Source organism: Anopheles stephensi, chromosome 2 (genome assembly GCF_013141755.1).
Source record: "Anopheles stephensi strain Indian chromosome 2, UCI_ANSTEP_V1.0, whole genome shotgun sequence".
Classification (NCBI taxonomy): Eukaryota; Metazoa; Arthropoda; class Insecta; order Diptera; family Culicidae; genus Anopheles; species Anopheles stephensi.
In genome coordinates, this window is record NC_050202.1 from 75022731 (window position 1) to 75044678 (window position 21948).

The 21948-nt window shown below is 48.9% G+C and overlaps 5 protein-coding genes across 7 annotated transcripts; 3 read left to right on the top strand and 2 right to left on the bottom strand.

Moving 5' to 3' along the window:
• Nucleotides 1-253: 253 nt before the first annotated feature.
• Nucleotides 254-6861, top strand: LOC118506189 (fatty acid hydroxylase domain-containing protein 2-like). The gene is made up of 3 exons (XM_036042980.1): nt 254-3996; nt 4153-4789; nt 6720-6861. Exons 1-3 carry the CDS (start codon nt 3882-3884, stop codon nt 6859-6861), a joined length of 894 nt encoding a protein of 297 aa, XP_035898873.1. The 5' UTR covers nt 254-3881.
• A 3493-nt stretch (nt 6862-10354) lies between these two features.
• LOC118502460 lies at nt 10355-13209 on the top strand. The gene is made up of 5 exons (XM_036034690.1): nt 10355-10743; nt 10859-11495; nt 11773-11905; nt 12335-12485; nt 12569-13209. The coding sequence occupies exons 1-5, from the start codon at nt 10605-10607 to the stop codon at nt 13207-13209; spliced, it is 1701 nt and encodes a 566-aa protein (XP_035890583.1). The 5' UTR covers nt 10355-10604.
• A 1236-nt stretch (nt 13210-14445) lies between these two features.
• On the bottom strand, nt 14446-16401 carry LOC118506146. Of its 3 annotated transcripts, none has more exons than XM_036042899.1 (3): nt 16173-16401; nt 16031-16101; nt 14446-15961 (listed from the first exon to the last, which is right to left on the bottom strand). In XM_036042899.1, exon 3 carries the CDS (start codon nt 15948-15950, stop codon nt 14610-14612), a length of 1341 nt encoding a protein of 446 aa, XP_035898792.1. In that variant the 5' UTR covers nt 15951-15961; nt 16031-16101; nt 16173-16401; the 3' UTR covers nt 14446-14609. The 3 variants fall into 3 exon arrangements, with proteins under 3 accessions (XP_035898792.1, XP_035898793.1, XP_035898791.1); XM_036042900.1 differs by having other exon boundaries at nt 16027-16101; nt 16173-16352; XM_036042898.1 differs by having other exon boundaries at nt 16031-16217.
• Nucleotides 16107-18282, top strand: LOC118506148 (cytochrome c oxidase assembly protein COX15 homolog). The gene is made up of 4 exons (XM_036042901.1): nt 16107-16783; nt 16861-17008; nt 17200-17332; nt 17395-18282. The coding sequence occupies exons 1-4, from the start codon at nt 16619-16621 to the stop codon at nt 18248-18250; spliced, it is 1302 nt and encodes a 433-aa protein (XP_035898794.1). The 5' UTR covers nt 16107-16618; the 3' UTR covers nt 18251-18282.
• On the bottom strand, nt 18269-21673 carry LOC118506145 (26S proteasome non-ATPase regulatory subunit 1). Its single transcript, XM_036042897.1, has one exon. It carries the CDS (start codon nt 21490-21492, stop codon nt 18367-18369), a length of 3126 nt encoding a protein of 1041 aa, XP_035898790.1. The 5' UTR covers nt 21493-21673; the 3' UTR covers nt 18269-18366.
• Between the last annotated feature and the right edge of the window lie 275 nt (nt 21674-21948).

The window sequence follows — 21948 nt, forward strand, 5'->3', positions numbered from 1 at the left end:
CTGTTCGGTATTCTATACTTCTCCTTACACTTCAGTTACGCTTTGAAATATGAACACGGGTTTGTGCATTCATTGTGCCGATTTTATGTAGGATGCCCATCGGGGCGGTCCGGTGGCCGAGGCGATAACGAAGTCGGTCTCACACGGCAGGACCGGGGTTAAAATCCCATCCAGATCAGCCTCCCCGTACGTAAGGCTGACTACTTTAGTACGGGTAATATTAAGTCACAGAAAGCCAGAAATGACAGGCCAAGACCTCACGACCTTGGCATGTTGTAGTGCCAAGGAAGAAGAGAATACCGAATACCGAATACCGAAGAAGAGAATCGCTAATTGTAATTTTTTTTTATTCATAAAGAACGGCCTGGCCGTATTGCTTATTGTTATTTCTATTAAATAATCAATTTCGCTTATCGAAAGTTTGCATTCCAATAGTTGACCCGGTTACATAGTAATAACGGAGCCGGTCTGTCTCACGACAGGATCAAAATCGAATCCAGATCCAGATCGGCTCTCTGTTAAGTAGTGACTCCAGTGATTCAGCCTGATATCTTATCCTACTCCAGTGAATAGTGACCCCGGTACATGCTGATATTATGCTAAGAAGAACAAGTAAAACTGGCCATGACCTTCTGAGGTTGCAATGCCACCGAAGAAATAGAAATATTGAAGGTTCGGTCCAATGAAGGTTGTAAAGGAATAGTTGCCGAATTTTTCGCGAGTTGACGAGTTCGAAGCAGTTAATTTTTACACAGCCATTTACTTGTTGACTGTGAATTAGTTTTCGATCGGATTCTTAAAACAAATCGAAAAATCATTCACTCTTTTACAATACATGCGTTACGTTACGCGAAACGTTACGCGTTACGGTCAAGCGCAAGCCATTTTCTTCCCTTACTTCTCTTTTGCTGAACGAATCGTTAGCTCATGTTGGCCATATAATGACTTCTAAGACTTGTTTTTACATTACGGGGCTGGCTAGTTGTGGGGGAACAGTCCAGATATAATTCAATTGCCCGGCCTTGCCCTGCGAAAGACTGGTGCCTCTACCACTCGGGCACCGTAACGCCCCTAATATATTTTAAATTTCGCTAAAGAACGGTGAGTTGCCAAAATGAAGGAACCGGTATCAGATCCCAGCCGAGCTGTACAGCCCAGACAAAGGACAGAATATCAGAATCTTCAGACCAATGCCTTTCGAGGTTCAAACCAAAGAATATAGGAATTTATGTCAAAACTCATATGAACTCTAAAACAACTAGCGAGCTTTACGGATAATCTCAACAAAACAGAAGTTCGTCTGGCTGTAACGCTGTTAGCCAGCGATCAAAAGCTGCCGCACACGCGATAGCTGTGGATAATTCATGAACATTCTAGCACGCCATCTAATACAAGATTCATATCATTTCCATTTTTCATGGGTGATAATTCGATTATAGTACAACATTTTGCTACGGTCCGTACGATACCCGGTACTTTGAAGACGTGTTTTAATATTTCCGTGCGAAACTTCAAGCCTCAAAACAAAGTAAAAAACAAACACGGAGGCGACTAGGACTGCACTGTCCAAAAATCTCCCAGACCGATCCAGCGACTCTAGCACACCGCAGAACAAGTTTGGGAACGAAAATGAAAAGCATGCTAATTGATTCATCTTTTCGCTCTTTAACCGCGTTCTGTACCCCGGCTGTGTCACTCTCGCTCATCAGGCCGCAAATGAGCGATGAGTTGTGTCAATATTTGCGACCGATAATGCGTTACGCTTCCCTCGATAAGGTCACCCGCATGCACGAGGAAGTAACGCAGCCAATTAACACCTCCTGCGGCACGTAACGGGGCGAATGCTTACAGGAATGTATCGCAACATCGGTCCAACCTTCTACCAAACAAGCGTACTCTCTAAAGTAGATCTGCGAGAAGGAAAGGGGAAAAGCTAAATACTGATACTGCTTGATTGAATGGGGTCATTGCATCATAGTGTGGGGATTTTGTCACACGCACACACACACACACACGCTGAGACGCATTCCAAATATCGTAAGACTTAACTAACATGCCGCTTGTTCATTCAACCTGTCGCTTGCCCGCGCCGGTGGTAAAAGATTAATAGATGTTGTGGCAGGCCGCTTGGAAGCGCCTAATTTATCGTCACATTTCCCAAACCACACTGTTTGCAAACGTGGTCGTGATAATGAGGCCTGCCTAGCGGTGATCTTCCGGTGCGCAAACCTTGACCAACTGAGGCAGACACCTCGCTGCAGGGTGTGCAGATCATTCGTGCAGTTTTCACTAATCAAAAACACCCTCCAACACTACGAGCGACGCGAGTTGAAACAATGTTCGCCTTAATAGCGCTAAGGTCAACTGGAAAGCTTGTGCTGGGCGAGACCAACACACAATTCACCTTTCCTTCCCTTGGGCAGAATTTGTTTTGTTTGATGTCTAAGCAATCGGGTGGGTAGAGTCTCCGGATGACCTTGAGTCCCTAAGTCGCTGTAGTAAACGCTCGTTTCACGAGCTGTATTCGGGGATTTGGAAATACTGTTACTGCATCTCATGAGATCCAAAATGCACCAAGAAGCTGCACAAACCGTTGCATTAGAGCGATTTGAAAGCTTCAATCGCCAAGTCCGATCCTCACGTATCACGTACCGAGGTGGTCTTTGTTCGGTCACTCGTCGGGCACCCTGTAATCAAATTCAACTCATGCTCCCTTTGCAAAACTTCCTGATGATAAATGCCGTGTGGTTTAGGCAATAAAAAATTGAACGACCACCGACAAGCGAGCTCACCCACATCGACGCCATGAGCCATGAAACGAGTGATGCTACGTACATATCGATCAACCTCCGACCATTCGCCATTCGTGCGAGTTGCATCGTGACCATGTTTGCAGTGCAAAAATAAAAACAAAAAAACTGCAAGCATGTGTCGCAATTACGAAACTGCCGAAAAAAAAAACCAAAAACCAGACTGTTAACACTGGTGCACCAATTAGCCATTCCTACCCCTCTAATGGGGACGTTCGCGGATGATACCGATACCGGTCACGCACCGTTACTTTCATCGGAAATGAGCTTTGTGTCTTGCACAAGACTTCTTCTAGCTGCAAAAACAAAACGGCCTGACCATCGCCACTTACATCTTGACCTACGACGTACGCTCGATCGATTTTTGGCAAAGATTCATAGCGCCTCTAATTTTGCCCGTAACCCCGAACGGCACGCAAGATCTCTTCTAACGCTTGGTTATTATTCGGCTGTCGAACCTAACTGTCGAAACATTGCGTTGTGGTGCAAAGCAAATGTTGGAAAATTTGAAAGGATTTTCCCATGCCGACTGCAGCCCATTTTCCTGCGGCAATGATCAAGGATGATCCGACTGAATAAATTTCGCCTTCCGAGAGACCTTCTCGGACCTCCGATCTAATTCGAACTTCCGAGAAAAAGCGTGCACACACACGCACACACAGACAGCCTTGCACGTCTAATTTCGAGCAGCTTGCAACGGTCTCGACCATCTACCCGAAATTTGAATACCTGTCCAAACTTCGCTGCACGACACCGACAGACAGAAGAACATCGCCCCGAAAACCGAACGGCTCACGACGACCGATTCAGATCGGCACCACAATAATCGCGCGCGTTCGTTGACCAGACGCACGTAAGCGCGCAGATGAATCGCGCCGCCACCCCACTTGGAGCCTCGTGGAGCGCGCCGCGCCATTAATCGACGGTCCGACACTCCGACTCGCTGGTACGCAGCCGGAAGGCTTCAGTTGAGCGCAAGACGCCAACAACGGCACACCGCACTCCTTAGTGGTTAAGTGTACGCAACCGCGCTCACCGTGAACCTTCCCATACGGGTGACAGTAGACCACCATGGAAACGCTGCTAGATCTGGCGGCCAACGTAACGCTACTCCCGGTGGACGAGTTTACCGCGCCAAGTGTTAGTTGGCTCGATCGAAAGTGGAACGGGTTGTTGGATGTAATCGGTAAGCGTGTAGCTTATCCTTCGGAGTCCTCGCTCCTTTCATTACAAGTGCCGCCCTCTGTGCCGACTAGTTGCTAGGTGGTTGCTAGGACGAACGCACTCATAGTGGCACCCCAAGTGGAAGAGTGTATTGTAATGTAATTGCTCCAATTCCAAGGTGATGATCTCGAAACGCTGTACTTTTGGTTCCTGACCGCGTACACCTACGGCTTCTTCTGGCTCGTCGGCGGCCTGTTCGTGCTGATGGACGTCACCAATCGGCCCCGGTTTATGCGCAAGTTCAAGAATCAGCCCGGCGCAAACGAACCGCTCGAGTGGGGCAGGCTGAAGAAGCTGGTCCGTACGGTCGCCTACAACCAGCTGGTGTACGGGCTGCCGACGTCCTACCTTTCGTTCCGCATCGGCAAACTGATCGCGTACAGCATACCGGACCCGCGCCTGCTACCATCGCTGTACATCATCGTACGGGACGTTATGGTGTGCATAGTGGCCTGGGAGATAACGTTCTACTACAGCCACCGGCTGCTGCACTCGAGCTTCTTCTACAAGCGCATCCACAAGAAGCACCACGAGTGGTCGGCGCCGGTGGCCTGGGCTGCGATGTACGCCCATCCGTTCGAGTTCGTCATCAGCGATCTGCTCCCGGTGTACGTCGGACCGGCCATCATGACCTGTCACGTGTTTACGATCGTCATCTGGTTCACGTTCGTCATGATGGACACGCTGGTGGACCATTCGGGCTATCATCTGCCGGTGCTCGGTAGTTCAGAAATGCACGATTACCACCATCTCAAGTAAGTCCAAGTAGAGCACCTTCGTTTCCCGAGAGGTCCAGGAGTTTGAACATCGAACGATCGCCGGAACCTGGTACTGGTGCTGGCCGGAGGATGGAAAGTGAATGGTCCCCCGTACAGACCCTTACCTTGAATCGTGGTGCCGTAACGTTTTTTTTTTTTTTTTACAGCACATGATCGTGGCCCAACATTAGCAACTGTCAGCCAAAGTGTTCAAATTTTTTCGCCAAACATTCCCGGCTGACCTTGAGTGAGACGAGATTTACAGTATTCGGTTTCGCTCGAGCGTTCGATTTTCGATGGAAAGCTCGCTCTAACTTCTATCAAATGAACGAGATGAATTCAGGCTTAACTGTGTAATTCGATTGATCGAGCTCGATTACATCATCGAGTAACTTTGTCTAATTTCCAGTTTTCCCACCGAGCCCAGTATCGAAATCCTTTCGATTTCATCACACTCCCAACCGTGTGATCTTCTTCTGCCTTCTGTTCGCGGGCACGTCTTGTGCATCTGCACGGAATACATAATGCTCGTTCAGCCAACGCGTTCTGAACCCAGGTCTGGATTTTAAAACACTTGACTTAGAAACCGAGAGCTCTTCCGTGTTGGGAATGTGTATAAGCCAGTTCGCGCCCGATTAGCATAACTATCGAATTTGCACAGACATGTTTATATTCGCAAACAGCGCAAAACTTGATATCAACCAGTTCCAAAAACCGCTCCACAGCCTTTTCAAGGTTAACGATCGGTTCGGGTTCTCTTTCACCCATCTTTCACCAACCGGAACACACTCGGGAATTGGTTGGTCTGGTGGAATAAAGAAATCCGAAACAGCATCAAGTCTGCGGAAGCGAAGCTCAGGCAGCCGCACGTTCCCAGACACGATCGTCTTCTTTCTTCCAAATGTCAACCTCCGTATTATCTCCCCGCGCATAAGGCGCTGGGTGCATATGCCTTCGTTAAGGTTTTCTTTTCCGACGATCACCTTGACCAAACGAACCACGGTGACACATCACGGAACGATTTCTAATATTCGAACGGCAGTCAATAGTAAGTCCAGCCAGCCCGCGTGATGCTGCAGCGTGTTGCGTACCGAACGGTCACGTCAAACTTTTCGACGTCGAACCAATCGATGCCCACTGTGTTAGTCTCTGTAGGAAGATTTATAGCTTGTGTTAGGTTCGTACGCCCCAAAAGCTTTGTCTAAAGCTCCGATCCGGCCAGTAACATAAAAATGCGTCAAAGTCGCGATCGACCCAAAAACCTTCCCCAGGGTACGGGGCCGGACCAGTTAACCTCCGCTAAGGGTTGTGCCCGAAGAAAAAGCCAGCCAGTAAGGTCAAAGTTTTTGGTGGATGCTGGTGCGCTTTTTTTCGAAGGGGGAAAATATCGTGCTACCAGCTAGCGGCCTAGTAGATTGTGCAACACAATCGGTGGCAAACACACAGAATCTGTGTCCCTATTGCCGTTCGAGTTCGTGAGAGTCTATCGAATGTCGACCCAGCGGCAGAAAGGGTAGCTTCGGAACGCTAAGATTTAACCGTCGTGATGACACACTCTGGCACCAAACATTGAGTGAGGATTTGGATTTTGATTAACCTTTCGCACGGCTCACGATCGCTGCTCAATCGTAAATGGTTAATTCACACAGCGCCTTAACTATGCAACACGCAAGTTCAGCGGGCATCGTGAATACACGCTGCTCACACCGATAGACTACGTCCCGAACCGTGTGTGAATCACTTTCTAATTATCGTTTTTCTTTTTTCCTTTTCTTTCCTTCTCGCTCTCTTTTTCCCAATTAAACTCATCAAACTCATCAACCATGTGTCGCCATTGCGGCGATCGTATTTCACTGCCAACGGTTTGGATATTTCGGCAAACATTCGGACCATTAACGCGTGCACAATCGCGCCGCACTTGTCGCAGGTTCAATCAGTGTTACGGGCTGTTTGGCTGGTGGGACGGGCTGCACGGTACGGATAGCGAGTTTCGCAAGAAGAAGCAGTACCAGCGGCATCATCGCATCTTCAGCTTCAAGTCGGCCCGCGAACTCGTACCGGAACACTAGCCGGAACGGCTGGCTTGTGCGATCGGCCCAGGGAGGGCCGGAGAACCTGGAGAACCCACCAAACACCATCCGCAAGGCCTTCGGACATACGCATCCGGGGACACACACACACACACCCGCTCTTCAAGGTGGGCGCGCGCGCGCGCCAATCCTCCGCCTGGGCCAATATCCCGCTCTGAGCTGCATTCAAATGGGCATATTTAAAAAAATACTTAAGCAAAATCGATCATCATAAGCACGTCATGCGTGTGACGGTGCGTGTATGGTGCAAGTAGCCAGGTGGCGTCGAGTTTTGTGCGCCCGTACCGTATTATTACGATGTAGTATTATCGACTTACTTTTTTTTTTCTTTACTGTGAGGAACTGATTTTAACTAGCTGTTAGGATGGTAGCATTTAATGAGCAACAATGGCCTGGTTTTTTTTGCTAATCAAAGTGCATGGGGCTCGTGGGTAAACATCATTGTCCTCAACCGGTGGGACAATGCGCAGCTGACCGGGTACTCCTGAATTGGAGTCCGAATAATTAATAAAATAAAACAAAAATAATGTCGAACACTTTACTAATCCTCCCCAACAACCAAAAAATCGTTGGAGGCACATCAGAACTCTCGTGTCTTGATTCCTTTTTTTCCGCCACGTAACTTCGAATCGTATCGAATCAGGGTGCACCTTATACATATATAGCCATCAAAAGAAACTTCAATCACCCGTGGACGAGCTTTGTAACGCAGTGCTAAACGGGAAGCAATTGATTCGGAAAACTATATTGGAACCCAGTTCCCTCGTTCCTCCAAAACACTTGTAAGTGGGACACTTGTTTTGTGCCGTGCGTATGACGAAGGGGTGCCCCTAAGCAATCGCAAGCGCTGCCCGCGTTAATGAACTACAGTGACTTGCAGAGTTGGGGTTTGTGGTTTGTGTTTTTGTGCACTTCCGAAATAGTGGTTTTTAGTTGGCTTGTTTCGTTTCTTTCTACAACGTCCCTCCATTAAACTTAATGTAATATCACATGATGTGCTTGGCAAGCATGGATAAGCAGGCAAGAATGCGAGCTGTGTGTAAGTTGCGGCGCAAAAAAAAAAAAAAAACAAACGGCGGTGATGGGCGCCCCATTCGGTTGTTTACACTCGGTAGATCTTTTAGATCTATTGGAAGAAGGTACGAGAATCGTTGGGATTAGATTTACGAAAGGAAAGCTTCTTTCTTATTAGCGCTACCGCTTTATATTCAAATCATGGTGTAAGTAAAAAGGTAACGTTACGTGGACTTTCCTAATGCAATGTTGGATCCTGTTCGCACCCTTAAACGTGTTAAAAAGTATTTAAATAAATTTTGAGAAAAAATAAGATAAAAATAAACGGAGAAATGACAATTTTTGTGTGCTATTGCTTGAAGCCCTCTGATGACAAACGCTTCTCCCGCTGCATTACTGTTCTCACTTTAAACTCTAATGCTGGCTAACGCTAATGTCAAAACTAAATATCCATTATCATATCATCATATGAAGCTTCAACGGAACACACGGAACAATAAAAAACATATTCTAATTTATGGTTTTGGTTTTCTTTCCCGAACGCATTCGGATGACACTAAACCGAAAACGTTAGTTACGTAGTTTCATGATCATTTAAAACTAAAAACAAAACCGGTTCGCTTCTCGGCGGTTAGCTAAGAAGCTGTAGAAGGTGGGTTGAAATTTGTAATTTTTTTCTACATGTTTATCTTTTTCCTTCGGCTTGGTTTAAAAGTTGTGCCACTGTGGTACTGTCCAACAAAAAAAAAAAACATTATTGTGAACCTCTGGATCACCACACGCCGGCGAACAGTTGAGGAACGGGAAAAGCGGTGATAGAATTTTGCTCTTGACAAAAACAAAATTTCTTTCATACAGCCGCTCGTGGGGTCATTGTTCTCATTGAGGCATCCTTTGAGTTCGATTTTTTGTAAACAGTTCCGGATAAATTCAAACTGTTATAGTAATTATTTATTAATGCCTACAATAAATTAAGTTACACCGCGCAAAAAAGCCAGATAGCAATGAACCAAAACTACAGCAACAACAAATATAATCAAATCTATTACATTATAAGAGATTTTTAAAAATAACGTAATAAAACGGTTGCAATTGAATTGTCCATCAGCTAATAGAGCTACAAAGCGTTACAAACGTTACACGAATCCGGACAGGTTGGGTATAGTAACGGTGAGCTTTGAAGCTTAAAGCTCAAAGCGTAAAAGCTCACGGCATGCAATAACGTACAGGGTGGCCCTTCCTTCAGTTAAAATTAACACCTACTATGTGAGCAGTTAACAATCTCTGCAGAAATGTCCTACTTTCTTTAGAGATTTAATTTTATTTATGCATTCATTTATTATTGTATTATTAAAATTTTAACATTTTGATCTTTCTAGACCATACTTACAGGAGATTAGCAACTGTTCCTACCAGGCTAGAAATTCGATGCCGCTACACTCGAATACCATCTGAAATCCTCAAATTTTCTAACCCATGCTCATCTTATTCATGATTTATGTTATTAAATGATGGTGACAGCACCAGCGGACTCCTACTTATCAGTATGGATTTACGCAACGGTTTGTCGTTTCTTTGAAGTCGTCCTAAATCTCCCCTATCTTGGATTAAAAAGCCAACACTGACAACAGCATAGATGTTAAGGTACGTGCAATGGTGCTGGCTTCACTCTAAGCGACTGGAAACATTTTGGATTGATTGATTATGTCATGAGAAAGGCCGACCCCGCAAGTATTTTTAGACCGTCTACAGAAAAGACGTGGTAGGCCCCCAATAGATATGGGGTGGATGCGTCCTTCCGCAAAGGCCAGTATATTGAATCGGCAGACAACGGCACAAGACCGTAAGCAATAGCAGAAACTTCCGGACCAGACCGAATGATTGCAAAACCGTTCCTCTCGATCGTTGCGATAAGGAAAATAAGAAGCTCTTCTCAAAACCTTCGTTAAAAATAACTGCCATCAAAAAACGCTCAATTCCTTTTTCAGGCTCAATTATAAGCGAAACAATAGTTATGTTGAGTGAGCGACACATCCTTGCGCGATTTGGTCTACAGGTCTACAATGTCAACGGTGAAGCAACTTGTGTCGCGAATTTCCGATCGTATAAATTAAAACCATCTTGCTTTTGTCTCTCCCCCAAATCAAACTTGAATGTCACACCATGCGATGCGATGAATTCGTAATCGTAACACTTTCGCACCAACCACCCAACATCTAACGCGTTGAGGTAGGTTGGGACGATCACTTTTGTCCGCTCCCCCCGCCTCACACGCAGCCGGGGTGAGCTGGTACCACCGAAGTTTAGCTTCCAAGGTGTTCCGATGCTGCAATCCTCCTAATTACTGGCGCTCGGCAGATCTCGCTTCATCTCGCGCTGGTAGTCAAAATTTGGAAGGTTTACATGATGGGGATACAGGGTCCCTCAACAGAGCGCAGAAGTGTACAGATCTCTCGCGTAAACGTTGTAACAAGGGAGAGAGATCTCCATCAAAAGCTGCCCGCTGGAGTTATTCAAATTCAAGTCACACGTGAACTGCCACCGGTGCAGCATCGTTTGGAGTTGAGCTCGATACAGTTGAGGTGTTTCGCAAGCGAGTGTTACAGTTTAATGTTAAGCGAGAGACAATCAGAGGCAGTGGAATGCGACTCAGTTCGATTTTGTTTGTTTAGTTAAGAAATAAAGCGTAAATCGAAGCATTTTCGAAAATGAATCAAACGATAACGGAAGTCGTGTCGGGAGTGAATTTTACCGTTGAATCACACTATGAAGATGTGTTTCATCCCGAAACATATCTTCCTTCGGGATTCGTTGAACGCAAGTGGAATGCATTGCTGGATATCATAGGTAATATAGGGTCGTGCTAAGTGCCCAAACAGAAATTGTCTAGGTTAAGGTGAAGAGTGTGTTTCGCAAGTGCCCGACAGTGAGTTAATCGAATGCACGTTACCTCTCGTAACAGGAGATAATCCCGACAACCTGTACGTGTGGTACTCCATGCTGTACGCGTACGGTCTGTTCTGGCTGCTCGGCGCACTGTTCGTACTGATGGATTTAACGAACCGACCCCGCTTCATGCGGAAGTACAAAACGCAACCCGGCACCCACGAACCACTGAGCTGGGAACGCTGCAAACAGCTCATCCGAACGGTCGCCTATAATCAGCTGGTGTACGGCGTCCCGACGACCTACTGCTTCTACCATGCCCGGAAGCTGATCACCGACGTCGTCCCGAACGTGCGCGTACTACCCACGCCGGACATTATCCTGCGGGACGTGATAGTGTGCATCATTGCCTGGGAGGTGGGCTTCTACTACACCCACCGGCTGCTGCACACCGGCCTCCTCTACAAGCGCATCCACAAGAAGCACCACGAATGGTCGGCCCCGGTTGCCTGGTCGGCCATGTACGCACACCCGCTAGAGTTCGTGATGAGTGATCTCGTGCCGGTGTATCTTGGACCGGCCCTCATGAAATGTCACATTTTCACGCTCACCGTCTGGTTGACGTTCGTGATGTGGGACACGCTCGGCGATCATTCCGGCTATCATCTACCGTTTCTTGGCAGCTCCGAATCACACGATTACCATCACCTTACGTAAGTGGGTTTTAAGTGCCCCCGAAGGGTGGGCCGTTCATTGATCGGGGTCCAAAAATAGAAATGCCCTTCATTCACTTAAGCCCATGTCAATATCAATCGAAAGGGTTTCGATGCAGAGTATTATCACGCAGATCATTCATTAGCATTCATGGAGCTAAAAATAGGAGCATTCAAATGGCTTGCATTATGCAAATTAGACGATTGAACAGCGTTTATGGTTGTCTACTTTCCAAATTTTCTAACGATTTTATTTCAAAAACTTGTTCTTCTACAGCTTCAACCAGTGCTACGGAAACTATGGCTGGTGCGATCGTCTCCATGGTACCAACAGTGAATTTCGCAAGAAGAAACAGTACCAGAGGCATTACCGCATTTTCAGTCTCAAATCTGCCCGAGAGCTTGTACCAGCGAAATAAAATTTAGTATTAAAAATCAAACATTTCCAGTAGTAGTATCGTTACGATAGTGGTTAGGTTAAATTTTCAATTAGAGACGCGGCTACCTGGTTGGCGAATTTTATTACCCGATGCCCCGAATGAAATCACCGCCGGTGACGACACAACCGCACTAAACCATGCTTCAATTCATATCGTAGTCTGTGCGAAACTTGTCCGCGAAAGGTACGACGAATAGACCGACTGACGACCTTCAACTTTCCTCGATCGCCCAGTCTTTTCGGACCATTTCACCTCTCCCCTATCGGTGAGGTATGGTCAGTAGCATCAGTAACCGTGCGGCATTACAACGGACCGCGACGTCTGCCGGTGCAGTTTGTGTCTCGAACGCTAACCCGAACGCTGTTTTACCGCGAAGTTTTGTGAACTTTGGAGGATCAGAACAGGATGGAGTATGATGCGCATCCCGTGGATGCTAATCTTGGTGTGGCATCGTTAACGGTACAGAACACGTCAGCGTATGTCCAGCTCAATCCAACGATTAGCTTCAACTACGCCGAAACCCAGTGGAACAAGTTGCTTGATATCATCGGTACTAGTGCTTTACTGTGAGGTAGTCACCGTGAATCAGTGCTAAGTGATCCTCCTTCTTCTCGTCCCCTCCTACCAACGCAGGTGATGATCCCGATGTTCTGTACGTGTGGTTTCTTACCGCCTATTCGTACACATTTTTCTGGTTCTTCGGCATGTTGTTCGTGGCGATGGATCTTACCGGACGGCCCCGTTGTCTGCGCAAGTACAAGATACAGCCGGGCAGGAATGAACCACTACCGTGGGGCCGGTTCAAGCAGCTCGTTCTTACGGTGCTCCGCAACCAGTTCATTTTCGGTATACCGACCAGCTATCTGGTGTTTCATAGTAGGAAATTATTCACCACCGAAATCCCGCCAGTACGCACGCTGCCAACCCTCTCCACGATCGCGCAGGACATGGCGGTGTGCATTCTGTGCTGGGAGATTGGTTATTACTATACGCACCGTTTGCTGCACAGCCGGCTGCTGTATCGACATTTCCACAAGCAGCATCACGAGTGGGGTGCGCCCGTCGCACTGGCCGCGATGTACTCGCATCCGGTCGAGTTCGTGGTGAGCGATCTGCTGCCGGTCTATGCCGGACCGGCCATAATGCGAAGTCACGTGTTTACGGTGATGCTTTGGTTCTCGTACGTTATGATCGACACGCTGGCCGACCACTCCGACTACCATCTGCCGCTGCTGGCGAGCTCCGAATTTCACGACTATCATCATCTGAAGTAAGTTTATTATGACCCATTTTATGACCCCCGTCGGAATGGGGTGCTTTTAATGTGCGACACTAATACGCCATCTTAAAACAGCTTTACCCAGTGTTTCGGCAACTTTGGACTGTGGGACCTGTTGCACGGTACGGCGAAGGAGTTTCTGTGCAAAAAACAGTTCCAGCGGCATCATCGGTTGTTCAGCCTGCGGTCGGCCCGGGAATGGATACCGGATAAGGAGACGTAGCGCAGCACCATTAAGCGTGAAGACTGTCCAAGTGTACATAGGTCTAAGCTAAGGTACGTGGCTATTGGAAAATAAAAACGTAATTGATAAAAGTTCCACTGTAACCTTCCGTAACTGTCAGAAAACTTCACCGAAAAACAACTCATATTCATTACTATTCATTATCTGCTGAAGCTTTGTTTTTCTGCCTCATTTTCAACACCCCTTTTTTCAAGATCAAGCAACTGTGTTTGTTTGCGCCTCCTGGTAAATGTCCTTAGCAAAAGTCAACAAAACAGATTGCGCCACACGTGCGCGGTGCGATAAGTGGATCCGAATGCCGTTCGGTTCGGTGTGTGTGTGTTAATTTCACACATAATTAAGTTTACTTTTGCCCAATTTTCACACCAAAACAAACTAACAATTAGTATTCCACTGTTTGAGAAATCGAATAAAGCTTTAGCCGATAATACCTGGCATACATTTTAGTGATTAGTGATGGGACTGTGGATGTTAGTACACTGTTATGCAACTGACGCGAACGGATTGAGGTGAGCCTAATTTGCTAAGACCCTACTAAACTTAACCCCCCCGGCTTAATTATGCACAGCAAGTCCATGAAAAACAAAAATGCCTTTCTCCTGCTATTCAGCTGAGAAAAGCGAACAAATCGATCAGTGATGGTCCACTTACCCGTGTCCCGCGTTCGGTGCTATGTTCCACTGCAATCTGCGCATCGAATCTGAAGTCAATGTTCACCTTGACACTCCATAAATTAGCCCCCCCCCCCTCCCCCCCCCCCGCCGAGATGACGGTACTCTTCGGATACACATAATTACCCCAAATTGTTTAACATGCTTCGAACATGGTTGCTTTCAACAATAATTGTAGGTGCCACGTGCACGGGTAAGTGGACGCTGCCAATTACACGGTTGAACAAAAGGCAAATGTATGCTTTTAGCGCCATTCTCAGCATCCTTTCGGAACATTTTGAGCGGTTTTCTACAAGGAAAGTGAAACCCTGCGACGGTTTTGTTAAGAAAACAAAGTAACATTTTATTCATAGATTCATCGTAATCGATCGAGCGGCTGTGTACGAGGAGTTCGTGACCATGAAGCAACACTTTCTTCCTCGGCCGGATCACGAACGTACGTACGGCAGCTACCAGAACCGACTGGAATGGAGGCAAGATTCAGTTAGCGAACGTAACACCGTACGGAATGCAAATCACTTTACGCTGGTTGTGTACCGTATCGAGCAGCAGATGCCGATCGATCGCATCGAGCGACACGTACGTGTCCCAGAAGTTTTCCACCACGGTCAGCCGATGGCCTTCGTCGTACGCTTCCAATTCTGCCGGCCCACAGATGGACTCGTACCGGATGCCATTCTTCAGCTGTACCGTATTGCCCCGGTAGCTGCGCTTGTTGGCCACGTACGTACCGAGGCTCTTGATCGCGAGCCGATTTTTCTCCGCACTGTTCGACGGTGTAGCGGCGCTCGGTGTAAAGACGGCCTTTACTTTCTTCTCGCAGACAGCGTATTCGGACCCGTAGCAGAAATCATCCTTACGGAACGTGTACGCACAGTCCGGGTTGAACTCGGCGTAGCTGTTCACCCAAACGGTCGGACTGCGCAACCCGTACGCAACCTCGAACGTTAGCGATAGCTCTTCGGTCCACAGCGACACCGAGCCACCGTTAGCGCTGTTTGCCAGCGAAATTGCTTCCTTCGCGGTACGGAAAGCTTGAACGGCCACGATCGGGTTTGGCTGAACGGAGCCAGTGTTTGTGGACAGCAGATACTGGACTCCTGGCACGAACGCAAGCATTGGCTTGATTTCGCTTGCATCCGAATCGCTCTGTACCAGCTGTGCACCGACGCTTTTGGCTGCATCGATCGCTTTCAGCTGCGCGTTCTTCAGGAACTTGCTCTGCTCGTCCGTGAACGGCTTCAGCTTGCCCTTAACGAGCTGAACGAATTCATCCTTGATGGTCTCCTGCACCAACACGCTACGGATGGCCCACGGTGCATCGTTAGTCTTCCACGCTAGTGCCAATCGATCGCTTGCCGATTCGAGATCGCACGAATCGAACACGATCATGGTGCAGTACGCCATGTGCAGTGGGATTTCACCGGTCAGCGTCAGCTTATCGCCATCCCCGGACGAAAACGAGGGGTACTGTAGCAGCAGCTGAATGAACTCGCTCGTAATAGGATTTTCGCCGTAGAAGTATAGCTTGAAGCCTACGCAAGTGGCACGCATGGCCGAATGCAAATCCAGCATAATCTCGAACACCGACTTCCGCCTGTCGATCAGCACCCGGTGCTGGGCTTTCGGTTGATCAATCAGACCATCGTCTTCCAGGTGCATGTAGTACTGCATGAAGTTGAGGGCCAGCTCCACCTCGTGCGCAGCTTCCTCCTTCGGCAGCAGCTGTACCGCGTCGATAAGGGCAGCCTTACGCTTCGTTACATAGCCCATAAAAGTTTCCTCGCCCGATTGGACCGTATAGTAATGGCAGTCCAGCATGATGGCAGCAGCTGTGTTAGCGTAAGTTTTCCTTTAGTTTGTGACGCAAATTGTATCCGAGTGGAAAGGTGGTTACCTACGATTTTTCCGGTGTGTGGCACAAGTGTTCTTCCCCGAAATATGACCTCCTAATGCGTTCTATTCGGCACAGCTGATAATGGGCACAAAGTGATAATCTCGCTGGACGCAATCAAAAAGCCGGTGGTCCGAAACAAAGCTTACCGTTGGAAAAGGTTGGTGAACGGCTGTTTTCCCGCAAACACGGACTCGCTGTTTGACGTTTGATAGCAACACACACACACACCCATACAGCGCATCAATACATCCGTTTTGCACCGTCGATTTGGGGGAAATTTTAGAGGACAATTTTAGATTGTTAGTTGAAAAATCTTCTCCTCTTTTGGATTATTCAATTTCAAAAAAAATTATCCAAAAATTGCTTTAAAACCAATGCATTCTGTGATTTGGAATCGAGTGTTTTCTTCCTCTTCTTTCCTTGTTTACATCGCTTGACGTTGACAACATCGCTAGCTGTCAGTTGGACGAAACAGCCGGTCGAAAGAAAAATAACATTTCGCAACAATTCACAAGAAAGTGCATTTCCCACGGATGCAATACATTTAATTAAGCGCTACCGATCTCTCCGACCGACCGAAAGTGTAATCACCATGTTCAACTGCTTACGGCTAACATCGTGCATCGCACGGACTGGTAGCAACAAATTCGCCCCACTTAAAACCATCAGCCCTGCAGCCAGATCGTTCGTGAGCAATTCCTCCTCGCTGCTAGTCAAATCATACGGCGGGGGATTTACATTTCGTGATGCAACAAAGGTAGGCAAATGCTTGCATTTATCAAGACCGATATTTAACGCTTATCTTCTTGTGCTTCCGGTTGATTCATTCTACAGAACAGCTTACTAACGATAGGAAGAACGCTTCGAACAACGCCCATCAGCCGTTACTGCACCAAACCGAGCGTTCCGGAGAAGGGAGCAAAAACCGTTGGTTACTGGTTGCTAGGATGCAGCGGCATGGTATTCGTTGCCGTCGTACTAGGTGGGATTGTATACTACGAATTTGTCGTACAATGCGTGTGCCTTGTGATGGAGGAAATTGTAAAACGGACGGGGAAATAAATTTCCTTCTGATCGAAAACACCCACACCGCTACCGCCATCGCTTAGGCAGTTCCTTATCTAATATCTGAATTCTCCTTTACATCCCACATTCCTGTGCGGCGTATTTAAGGTGGTGTTACGCGCCTTACCGAGTCGGGCCTCTCGATGGTAACGTGGAAACTGCTGGGTGAGAAGATGCCACGGACGGAAGCGGAATGGCGCGAAGAGTTTGACCGCTATCAACAATTTCCTGAATTTAAACTGTAAATTTAGCCACATCTTGGTTGATGAAGGACAATTATTTTATGCCTTTTCCTTCTTGCAGCAAAAACCAGGATATTACACTGCAAGAATTCAAACTGATCTGGTACATGGAGTACGGGCACCGTATGTGGGGCCGTGCGATAGGTGCATTCTACGCCATTCCAGCGGCTTACTTCTGGAGCAAAGGATACTTCAACAAAGCGATGAAAACGCGCGTTCTCGTGTTTGGCGCCCTCATCGGTGCCCAGGGCTTGATGGGCTGGTACATGGTGAAATCGGGGCTTGAGGATCGATTCCACGACGAAAGCGACGTACCGCGCGTTTCCCAGTACCGTCTCGCATCGCATCTCGGATTTGCGATCGTGCTTTACTCACTCTTCCTGTGGTCCGCGCTGGACAAGCTACTGCCTGCGCAGAAGCTGATCGGTCAGATTCCGGCCGCCACATTCCGCTTCAAGGGGCTGGCACATGCTACGAAGGCGGCCGTCTTTCTTACCGCCCTTTCCGGCGCATTTGTGGCCGGACTCGATGCGGGGCTGATTTACAACTCGTTCCCGAAAATGGCTGACCGTTGGATACCGAGCGATATACTTGCCCTCTCGCCCGCGTTACGCAACTTTACCGAAAATCCCACCACGGTACAGTTTGACCATCGTGTGCTCGGTACGGCCACACTAACGCTCATCACGGGCATGTTTCTGCTTTCGCGCCGTCGATTGCTACCACCGCGCGCGTACAAGGCGGCCACGGCAGTTGCGGCGATGGGCTGGATGCAGGTTGCCCTCGGCATAACGACGTTACTTACTTACGTGCCCGTACCGCTGGCGGCTAGCCATCAATCGGGTTCGTTGATTCTGCTCTCGTTGGCCATCTGGCTAACGCACGAACTGAAACTTGTTAAGCGATTACCCAAATAAATAAAAAACCGGCCGGCGTTCAGTGAACATTACGCAAAGTGTGTGTTTATTAAAGGTTCAAAGCGTTACACAAATTCTTATACAGTTCACAAAGGGAAAGAAAAAACGATTCTAGCTTACGCATCATCCTCCACATACTCGAACGGTTCCGGTGCTTCCGGTTCCTTTAGATCGTCGTTCTTTGGGCCACAGGCGGCCACAGGCTCCACCAACACCTGGTCACCAGCGGCCGTATGGTTCATCATAACAATTCCACCGATCGTGACGTCCTTCAGCGGGGTGTACGGTGTTCCTTCGGCGATGCTGATGACCTTCAGCTGCTGACGCATAACGCGGGCAGGATTGGCTAAAATTTCAAAGCTAGGCTCGGGTTCCTTCGGCGTTTTGCTGGTCGTCTTATCGGCAGCCTTATCCGCACCGGCGGCAGCACTTGAAGTGGCAGCATCGTCCCCGGTAGTGGCTGCCGAAGCCGCCGGTGATCCCACACCCGACGCACCCGATTTGTCCTTCTTCTTTGATTCGTCCTTCACCGGTGTCGTGGTGGCGGCGGCTGCTGTGGCTGGTTTCGTTTCTTCCTTCGGCTTAGCTGCATCGTCTTTACCGGCAGTCGCATCATCGTCCACTTCCATCTTAGTTTCTGCCGATGCCGTACCTTCCTTCGCCGCGGCGGTGGTATCCTTGCCATCCTTCTTTTTGTCCCCTTCACGACGCTTCGCACGGGCCGCAATCGAAAGCACGGCCGTTGTGACCTTTTCGCGTTCCTCGCGCTTTTTCTCCTCCAGCGGAGCCGGGTACGCGTACAGCGAGGGACGAGCGGCCGATTTGAAGTCGATCTTCGGCATCTTCAGATCGGAGTTTAGCGCGATGATGCAGGTCGGCGTGAAGGCCAACGACAAACAGTGGGACAGCGGGAACCAGTACCAGTACTGCGTGAACAGCAGCATGCCTACGACGGCCTGCAGATTGGTGTGTCCGGTACGGGACTGCAGGCTGACCGTCACGTTGCGACCTCCAGCGTCGATAATGCCCTGCGCCAGGATAGCTCCAAACTTGGCCATCACATCCTCGTGCTTGTTGGTAATGACCTGCGTGTACAGCTGCCGGAAGAAGGTCACCTTCGGGCACGTCTGGTCGGTGTGTTGGATCAAGATCATGGCGGAAGCGATCAGCGCACCCTGACGTACGAAATTCACCGGATCAAACTTGGCCATCGGTTCGAGCAGTGCAATCGCCTCGCGGGAACCAGTGCCAGCGCACGCGATTCCCAACGCCATGGCCGCACCGTAGCGCACATGCGGATTGTACGATTCGGCCAGCAGTGAAACCACCGACGGACACTGCTCCGGCGAACGGAACAGAATAAAGCCGATGGCAGTAACTGCAGCGCGACGCACATCATCGTTCACATCGCTGACCGCCACGTGCAGCAACTTGCGGATGGCCTGATTGTTGCCCGTTCCACAGTACGCCATCGCAATCGTGTACATGCCGCTGCGACGCAACACCGGATCCTTATCGTTCGATAGCGATGCTACTAGCGCATCAGCTTCCTCCAGCCGGGCGTACATCGTGAGCGAAATACCGACGGCCAGCCCGCGCAGGATCTTTTCGTGCTGTGTTTCCTGCGCGTAGGACACCATGTCTTCAATCGCTTGGGCGTGCTTCGAACCGAGCATAAGCATTCCCATCGCAATACCGGCCGCTTCACCCGTGACCGCATCGTCCTGGTAGAGGTTAAACTTCAGCTGCTCGTACACGTCCTGCCGGTGCGTTCCCATCGCGGCCAATCCAAGCCCCAGACATCCACCGTGACGGACGTTCTCGTTCTGGGCGTCCTTCAGCTGCTGCAGCAGATAATCGATGATGTTCGCTCCGTGGTTAGCGTGGATCAGACCGAGCGCATACAGGCCACCGCCTTCCGAGTAGCCCGAGCTTGGACCACTCTCCTTCGGCAGGTAGCTTTGCATCAGTGCGAGCGAGTCCGTCTCGTGCCCACGGTGTATCACACCAAGCGATGCAGTCGCAGTAAGCTTCGCCCAATTCGTTGCCCTTGCCAACCATTCGAGATTGTCGCGCAGGAACTGATCGCTGGTTGTGCCGCTGTGCATGAACGTGTTCGCGATGACCGTGGCCGTATGGCAGATCGACAGGCGGACCGATTCCTTCGTCGCGCGTAAAATTTGCAGATCGGCATGATTGCTGCGGATAAGGAACTGGAGCTGCAGTTCAATCGTTACCTCGCCGGACAATATGCTGGCCAGCTTTTCGATGTTCTTCTGGTGGGTTTTCTCCGCCTCGTTCAGACTTTCCAGGGTACGTTCGGCTTTCGGTTCGGCCGCTTCAGATGTCGCATCGGTAGTGGTGGTGCCCTGAGGTTTGAAGTTGGAAATCAAAGCGGATGGAATCGGTGCGGTTGCTTTCAGTGCTTGCAGCACCTGGCCGAGATATTGCTGGGTGGCGGATTCGTACAGATCGAACGCAATCTGGTACGCCATCAGTACCGACGATTCGTTCTCCTTTGTCAGCCCATCGAGCACTTCCGCTACCGCCAGTGGATCTTCGAGGAAAATAAGACATTGGCACATGTTCACGTAATCCGGTACGCCTGCATTGCGATACAGCTCCACCAGGCAGCGCAGGACCGTATTTCTGAACGCGCGGTTCTGGATGAATCCCATCGTAACCTGGAACGCGTACGCCAACATTCCGGGTACATCATCCGCCTTCATGATCGAAGCTTCCACGATGTCCATACGGCGGGTTTCAAGCGCAATGCCGAGCGCCTGCTTGTACTGGCCATCCTCGAGGCAGCGTTGAATCATGCGGTTTACGATCGCCTCCAGGCGTGCATCGATCGGTTTCGCCACCAGGTTGTTCTCTTCCGCCTCGACCAGAGCCACCCGCAGCTGAGTGTAGTGATCGATACATTTCGCGATGATCGTGTCCACGTACTCGTTGCGCGCATTCACGTCGAACAGATCTCCCGCCCCCAGTGCGTAGGTTAGCGAATCCTCGAACGAGCCCAGATGATAGTAGACCTTCGAGGCGACCAGGGCCGCCAGCTCGTGATGCGAGAAAGTTTTATCCTCGTGCAGCATCTCAATCTTTTCGGCCGCTTCCGAAATTTCGGGCCAGAATTCACCCACTATCATGTTGAGCTTGTTCAGCGCAAATACCTTCAGCTCCGCGACCGGTTCATCCAGCAGGCATATAATGCCGGCGGCCGAGGTGATGTTCACCATTTTCGGTACGATTAGGCTTGTTGAAACTCTGATACGATAAGTAAGTAACTGCTCACCGCACTATTGCAAGAAATAACACACAAAATGCACAAGCGGAGGCCGTCGATGACTTTCACAAAATTGCTTACAATGGACGAAAATGCTGCAAATGACAATGACCAAACAACTCTTCGCATCGCACGGCTGTCATTCGCTGTTGACAGCTGCCAATGCAGGGTTGCTTCGGTTACAAGCGTATCGGCAATGGTCGCGTTAGCTTCAACGTCATCCAACGGTTATGAGGGGAGAAATTTATTATTCTAGCAAATCTCACGACTTTTATGAGAGTATGGAGCAACTAAAGTAAAATGTAGGTATACTATAATTAAAGAACAAACTCACATGCTCAAAACAGTAATAAAGGCGAAAAAGGATTAAAAAAAACCGCTCCCATATTTGGATTACAACGGTTTCATT

What these genes read in the sequence shown, in the direction of transcription:
- LOC118506189 (XM_036042980.1), top strand. Translation starts at nt 3,882, where the DNA reads ATGGAAACGCTGCTAGATCTGGCGGCCAACGTAACGCTACTCCCGGTG. An exon ending in CGGGTTGTTGGATGTAATCG is followed by an intron (nt 3,997 to 4,152) that starts GTAAGCGTGTAG and finishes TCCAATTCCAAG; the next exon opens with GTGATGATCTCGAAACGCTG. An exon ending in CACGATTACCACCATCTCAA is followed by an intron (nt 4,790 to 6,719) that starts GTAAGTCCAAGT and finishes CACTTGTCGCAG; the next exon opens with GTTCAATCAGTGTTACGGGC.
- LOC118502460 (XM_036034690.1), top strand. Translation starts at nt 10,605, where the DNA reads ATGAATCAAACGATAACGGAAGTCGTGTCGGGAGTGAATTTTACCGTT. An exon ending in CTGCCCGAGAGCTTGTACCA is followed by an intron (nt 11,906 to 12,334) that starts GCGAAATAAAAT and finishes TTGGAGGATCAG; the next exon opens with AACAGGATGGAGTATGATGC. An exon ending in CAAGTTGCTTGATATCATCG is followed by an intron (nt 12,486 to 12,568) that starts GTACTAGTGCTT and finishes CTACCAACGCAG; the next exon opens with GTGATGATCCCGATGTTCTG.
- LOC118506146 (XM_036042899.1), bottom strand. Translation starts at nt 15,950, where the DNA reads ATGCTGGACTGCCATTACTATACGGTCCAATCGGGCGAGGAAACTTTT.
- LOC118506148 (XM_036042901.1), top strand. Translation starts at nt 16,619, where the DNA reads ATGTTCAACTGCTTACGGCTAACATCGTGCATCGCACGGACTGGTAGC. An exon ending in ATTCGTTGCCGTCGTACTAG is followed by an intron (nt 17,009 to 17,199) that starts GTGGGATTGTAT and finishes GGCGTATTTAAG; the next exon opens with GTGGTGTTACGCGCCTTACC. An exon ending in CAATTTCCTGAATTTAAACT is followed by an intron (nt 17,333 to 17,394) that starts GTAAATTTAGCC and finishes TCCTTCTTGCAG; the next exon opens with CAAAAACCAGGATATTACAC.
- LOC118506145 (XM_036042897.1), bottom strand. Translation starts at nt 21,492, where the DNA reads ATGGTGAACATCACCTCGGCCGCCGGCATTATATGCCTGCTGGATGAA.